The sequence below is a fragment of the Vicia villosa genome, linkage group LG3 (assembly GCF_029867415.1).
Source record: "Vicia villosa cultivar HV-30 ecotype Madison, WI linkage group LG3, Vvil1.0, whole genome shotgun sequence".
NCBI classification, from domain to species: domain Eukaryota; kingdom Viridiplantae; phylum Streptophyta; class Magnoliopsida; order Fabales; family Fabaceae; genus Vicia; species Vicia villosa.
In genome coordinates, this window is record NC_081182.1 from 27,777,913 (window position 1) to 27,785,137 (window position 7,225).

The 7,225-nt window shown below is 33.5% G+C and overlaps 1 protein-coding gene across 2 annotated transcripts; it reads left to right on the forward strand.

The window, feature by feature from the left end:
• The first annotated feature begins 1,646 nt into the window (after positions 1 to 1,646).
• Positions 1,647 to 5,098, forward strand: LOC131660789 (endo-1,4-beta-xylanase 1-like). 2 transcript variants are annotated; one of them, XM_058930105.1, is made up of 5 exons: positions 1,647 to 2,098; positions 2,197 to 2,683; positions 2,777 to 2,954; positions 3,123 to 3,659; positions 3,853 to 5,098. In XM_058930105.1, exons 2-5 carry the CDS (start codon positions 2,259 to 2,261, stop codon positions 4,960 to 4,962), a joined length of 2,250 nt encoding a protein of 749 aa, XP_058786088.1. In that variant the 5' UTR covers positions 1,647 to 2,098; positions 2,197 to 2,258; the 3' UTR covers positions 4,963 to 5,098. The 2 variants fall into 2 exon arrangements, with proteins under 2 accessions (XP_058786088.1, XP_058786089.1); XM_058930106.1 differs by having other exon boundaries at positions 2,242 to 2,683.
• Positions 5,099 to 7,225: the final 2,127 nt, after the last annotated feature.

The window sequence follows — 7,225 nt, forward strand, 5'->3', positions numbered from 1 at the left end:
AGTTTTCAAAGATGTTTTTGATATTGTACTTTTGACATGACTTAAATCAATCTCAATTATAGTGTTTGTTCCAAAAACTCGACTAATTGACTTAGAGCATAATATTTATACTCAAACGCAAATAATTTGAATTATGTATTCTAAAACACTGATCCAAAACTCGATCCTTAAATATGGCCTATTGAAGAGGAGACTCAAATATAAAACTAAATTTAAAGTAAAGCTTAAGGGACAAGCAACAAAATCATATGGAGGTCTCCTCTATAATGTATTTGAGACATGCAACTTCAGTATCCTTTATATAGAAGATAAGAAAACTAAAAAAGAAAACAATCAATGAGCAATTTTAATGGCCCAATCAATTGACTTAAGGTGTAAATTAATTGAATGACCTAAATAATTGATTATCTTGGCCATTTTGGGAAGTCTGGATAGAGATAAGTTATCGGTCATCAAGATACTGTCACAATCTATTATGTAATTGATTTGACTTCTTCCAATCAATTGACTTAAGGTCCATATTAGTTGGGTAGTTCAAAATATGCTTCAAAAAGAAGTTGTCAGTTTCCTGATCAACTGGTTCGGGCTTAAAAATATTTTAAAGAGTTTTGATAGTTAAAAACGAGGTTCAAAAGAGCATTTAAGTGCGCGCGCATGTGTGTGCGCGAGTTGCATTAGTATCTTAAGAATTACTTTACTACTTTCACAAAACTCTAGTCATGCAGACAAACACGACCAGACAAATTTTCACACTTCATCTCTTTCAAAACTCTGAGGCTTTCAATATCTTTTGCTAGATACATCAGTTATATAAACACTTAAATGGAATCTTGGGTCTCCTAGATGAGGTTTGAGACGTCTTCAAGTTTAATCACCATCATAAGAGAGTAGTAAAGCCATTGCCACTGACTTCAGCAGTCATTGGTTGATTGTTATTGTCGTCATCAAAACTCTAGGTAGATTGTCAGTAAAATCATCAACTTGATAACTGCAATCACATAGATTCACATATTGTTTCTGTATCCACCATATAGTCTCTTTATATGCGGGGTTGTGACCGAATCTTTAAATTACTTCTATACAAAAGTATCTTTTAAAAATATTAAACATAATACAGCATTAATTTTGGAATTAAATTGTTTTTCTATATTAAAAAAAAAACGAATGTCAAGAACATGAAACGAAAGATATTGGAAATGAGCGTTTTCTCCTAAGAAACGTTAAAAAGAATCTGTTTGGTGTCTTTCCTCTTAAACATAATCCATTGAAACCATGGAATGCCGAATCCTTGATCTCTGTCACTGCACCACAGTGTTTGGTCTTGTGTTTGATCACAAACATTTAGGTAAAATGCAGCTATTCATTCTTTCTAACCTTCACCATTAAAGAAATAATTGTTATTCATAAGCCTCACATTAACATATACTATATTTGGTAACCTAACTTGTAAGTCAAGTAACCCTCGCTACTTAATTTTTATTTTCCTTGAATGATAATGTGATGTAACAATTACGAGTTCCGTATGAATTTTGATGTTATTAGGTGCAAGCATTTGGGTTGTTTTTAAATTTGATTTTGTGTGCTAAGGAAATTGAATTTATAGTAAGTTTGCCACTTTATCACATGCATTAGAAATTAATTAATTCACACAACTCTTGTGAAACTTGTGATCAAAGTTTCATTCAAATCACTATTAAGATTTTAAAGCATTTTCTTCCTCAGTCTGTGAGTTTTAGGCTTCCATTCTAATTCAAGCTTGGCTTATCTTATCTGCAATGCAAAGCAATAGGAGAGAAAAAGCTAAAATACAAAGGAATCATCTTTGTTTATGTCTTGTTTGGATTATTTAAAACAGGTTTTAATCAATTTGACCATGTTGTTTGGACAGTTTATCCTGACATAGGAAAATTTTTGGGGAGAAAAGCTAATGGCTTTTCAACAATGGTGCTCTTGTTGGTTGGCCCACTATTTTTCTTAGCCTTCACTTCACAATTTTGATGAGACATTGTCTATATATGTTGAAGAGGTTGTAGGCCTTCTTTTTCACAAACAAAGTTAACAGCTTTCCCCGGAAGCATAAGCAATCTCTATAACTCAGGTACATTCCTAGGTTTATTTCTTAAGCCGTAAGAAACATGTTTTCGACATGCATGTTGTTTTTGTCATGATTGTTTAATTATGAATTGATTTTTTCAGGATATTGATTGAAGGTCTTGTGGCTGATTCTTGTATTTTCTTTAGAAGTGTGTTGCGAAGATATGAAAAACTCGGAGAAGGTTGATGCTGGAAACCTCTCAGACTCTGAGGCATGCGTTTCTATTATCCAAAAGACAACAAACATGGTAGGTGTTTCCACTGACGACGAAAACATCATACTGAATCCTCAGTTTGAGGATGGCCTGAATAACTGGACTGGAAGAGGCTGCAAGATTGCGTTACACGATTCCATGGGAGACGGAAAAATCCTTCCAAAATCCGGGAAATTCTTTGCAGCTGCAACCGAGCGCACGCAAAGCTGGAATGGAATTCAGCAAGAGATCACTGGACGAGTGCAGCGCAAACTTGCGTATGAAGTCACTGCTTTAGTTCGGATATTTGGGAACAATGTCAATACTTCTGATCTACGTGTTACATTGTATGTTCAAAAACCAGATCTTCGAGAGCAGTATATAGGCATTGCCAAGTTAGTATCTCTTTCAAAATCATGAATGATTGATATTAGAATGCTCCCTTCGCGTATCGTTAAATTGCTGAGCCGAGTTTTTGTTTACTAAAGTGTGCAGGCAACAAATAAAGATTGGGCTCAAATGCAAGGAAAGTTCCTTCTAAATGATTCTCCCTCAAAAGTTATTGTTTATTTTGAAGGTCCTGCTGCAGGCACCGACATTCTTCTAAATAGTTTGGTTATAAAGCATGCTGCTAAAACACCACCTTCGCCACCCCCGGATTTCGAGGTTATGCTTTCATCATATTTTATGCAGATTACTTTAGTTTCATTTTACACATGCTTTGTAAACGCGAAATTTTAAAACTTTAACGGTTGCAACTGAAGATTACTTAAGCTTCAAGCAACTGAAGATTACTTAAGCTTCAAGCAACTGAAGATTGTTGTTGTTTTTCAGAATGTTGCTTTCGGCGTTAACATAATCGAGAACAGCAATCTGGATAATGGCACGAATGGATGGTCTCCTCTCGGTAACTGCACTTTGAGCGTTGGAACTGGTTCACCGCGTGTGATTCCACCAATGGCAAGAGACTCTCTTGGTCCTTACGAATCCCTTAGCGGACGCTACATTCTTGTAACCAACCGCACACAAACATGGATGGGACCTTCTCAGACGATTACTGAGAAATTGGAACTATATTTAACTTATCAAGTATCTGCTTGGGTCCGGACTAGTTCCGGACCTCATGGCCCTCAGAATGTCGGTATTTCCCTTAGTGTTGACGGCCAGTGGGTCAATGGAGGACAAACTGAAGTGGCTGATAGCAGATGGCATGAAATCGGCGGTTCATTTAGACTTGAAAAACAGCCATCTAATGTTTTTGTTTATATTCAAGGTCCTGTTTCTGGTGTCGACTTAATGGTTGCAGGACTTCAAATTTTTCCTGTTGATAGACAAGCAAGGTTTCGATATTTAAGGAAGCAAACAGACAAGGTAACATGATAACATCTTCGGTTTATTTTACATCGTACACAATTCTCAATTTAGATATGCATATTAAGAATTAGTACTATCTGTCTGTCTGTCTATCTATCTATCTGTCTGTCTAATTTTATCTGTGTGTCTATTATGCATTAATAAGAATTATACATTTCTCACTTAAAACATTTCTCCCGCTGCTCTACAGATTCGTAAGCGTGATGTTACGCTAAAATTTTCTGGTGTGGACACATGCGATTATACCTTTGTGAAAGTTAAACAAATAGAGAACGATTTTCCAATTGGATCATGCATCACCCGAACAAATATCGACAATGAAGATTTTGTAGACTTCTTTGTGCAACATTTTAACTGGGCTGTATTCGGAAACGAGTTGAAATGGTTTTGGACAGAGCCACAAAAAGGTAACTTCAACTACAAGGATGCTGATGACATGTTAGACTTGTGTCAGAAATACAAGATCGACATTCGTGGGCATTGTATCTTCTGGGAAGTGGATGGCAATGTTCAACAATGGGTCAAATCACTTAACAAAAATGACTTAATGACAGCTGTTCAAAATCGCTTAAACGGATTATTAACTCGCTACAAAGGCAAGTTCAAGCACTATGATGTTAACAATGAAATGTTGCATGGTTCATTTTATCAAGACAGGCTAGGTAAGGATATACGGGCGAACATGTTCAAGACTGCGCACCAAGTCGATCCATCTGTTAACCTATTTGTGAATGACTATCACGTCGAAGATGGATGTGACGCGAATTCATCTCCCGAAAAATACATACAACAGATTCTTGATTTGCAAGACCAAGGCGCCCCGGTTGGGGGAATAGGAATTCAGGGCCACATTGATAGTCCTGTCGGGCCTATTGTTTGTTCTGCGCTCGATAAACTTGCTACTATCGGTCTACCAATCTGGTTTACCGAACTTGACGTATCTTCCACTAATGAATATATTAGAGGTGACGATTTGGAAGTTATGTTACGCGAAGCTATGGCGCACCCGGCTGTAGATGGTGTAATACTATGGGGATTTTGGGAGTTGTTTATGAGCCGCGACAATGCGCATTTGGTTAATGCAGAAGGCGAAATCAATGAAGCCGGGAGAAGGTTCATTGATCTTAAACAAGAGTGGCTATCTCGCAGTCATGGTCATGTTGATGAACAAGGAGAATTCAACTTTAGAGGATTCAGTGGAATGTACAATGTGGAAGTTGTTACCTTGGAAAAGGTAACTTCCAAGACATTTTTTGTTGACAAAGGTGATTCTTCATTGGTGATATCAATTGACTTGTAAGCCTCAAGAACAAGTATTATGTTGTTGAAATGATATGCATTTGTGATTATATTTTTTTTTCTATGTGGTTTCATGAAAATACCAAGTTTGTAATGTAATGTAAAAATTGCTGGAATAAAATAATATCTGTTGGTTTGTTCAGGCCAATAAAAACAATAGTGTATGTAGAGCTAATAGCAATCAAAAACACTTTAAACAACTTCATACAATAATAAATAATAATAACTCATTGATGTAGAACAACCACACAAATAATCAAAGCAAAAACAAAGGTTAGAGAAGAACAAACACACCAAGATTTGCTTACCAAATTTAATCCAAAATAATATAAGTATGGAGGAGAAAACAGTTATTTGATCCACCGTTAAAAGTTGATTACAAGAGTTATATTGATATTACAAGAAATTATCTTCTCATTTTTACCAAAAACAATCCCTAAGTTCTACCATGGACATTTTTAACACAACCTACAAAAGATTCCAAGAGAAATGAAGAAAAATATTTAAATACTTCTTCTATTAAATCTCACTACTCAAAATGTCTTTAATTTAGAATTGTGCTATACATACACTGCAATCGTATCTACACCGTAGAACACAGGAGAGAAAAAAGTTGATTGCACAGAAATTAAAATAAAATTAATTAATAAAAAACAAAATTGGTATACATTGTGTACATTAATACAGTGTGAATGTAAATATTAGTGTAAGCATATCTTTACCCTTAATTTAATGTGTTTCCCAGCTCCTTAGTTCACTTATTAGCCCATTATTCTTAGAGCAAAACATAGATATTTGGATTGAAGAGGGGTATTACCTTTGACAATATTTTTAGATCATTTGTAGGGATAACTTCATCTGAAAACTCCAAAATATCTCTGCTTCGGAGATGCATCTTCGAAGTATTTTTTTTCTTCAAATATTTTCAAAATTAGGAGATGCATCTCCAAAAACATCCATTTTTGGGTGTTTTCGGATATACATCTCCGAAAACACTTATTTTCTAATTTAAACGTTCGATTTAGAGTGTCAAGTATTTTTTCGGAGATGCATCTCCGAAAAAACCCTTCCCAAAATTTGAGATATTGGTTAATTCAGATATGCATATCCGAAAATACCCCTCGCTTCAGAGATATTATAGTGAGACACCAATAATACTCTTAAAATTTTGAAACTCCAATACACTTGTCTACAGTAACACTCTTCAAACGTTGCATTGTTTCGCCTACAACAATAATTTTTAAAGGTTGTACTGTTTTGTAATTTTGTAACACTTTACGAAGTGTAGTCTATTTTCAAATTCAAAATACAAAACTTCAATGGTATATTTTTTAATTATTTTAAAACACACTCATAGTGATTAATTATAGAGAATTCTTTAATAAATCTCCAACAGAAGTATACTTTCAAATAAATTTTGAAAGTATACTTTTATATTATTTTTTTTATAATAGAATGCGGCTCAGTTACGAAAAGATGTAGTGTATATAAGATGCGTATGAAAATATATTTTAAAATCCACTAAAATAAAAAAAACAACCCTTTTAACTGTAATAAATAATATTATAATTTTTATTTAAATATTTTAATTTCTGTATTGTCTTCAAATAAATCTTCAAATAAATTCAATTTTTTATATCATTTATAAATGAGTAATGCTATTCATACACCACTTTCTACACCAAATACTTACACCCAACACTATTCATCGTATTTATACGGTGAATAGTGTTTTTTAAATAAAAATATATATTTTATGAACAGTAAAATATTATTATAACAATAAATAATTTTTTATTTTTTTTAAATTTGTGTCATTAACCAACTTTATAACTTCATTAACCAACAATTTACATTGTATTAACCAAATTTGGTGACTACTGTAAAGTACTGTTCATGGGTGTGAGAATAACATTATTCAAATTTGGTTAATGCAGTGTAAAAATTTGGTTAATACAATAATGAAGTTGGTTAATGCAACATCCAGGTATTAAAAATAATTTTTAACAGTCATCAAACTTGGTTAATACAGTGTAAAAATTTGGTTAATGCAATATTGAACTTGGTTAATGCACGTTTGTATATGAACAGTGTCGTCCGTAATTTTAAAAATAAAAAATATTTTTTATAAATATTATTATTTTATTTTAAAAATACTGTTCACCGTATAAATACGGTGAACAGTGTTTGGTGTAAATATTGGGTGTAGGAATTGGGTGTAAGAGTAGCATTACTCTTTATAATCTTTATAAATAGAAGAGATT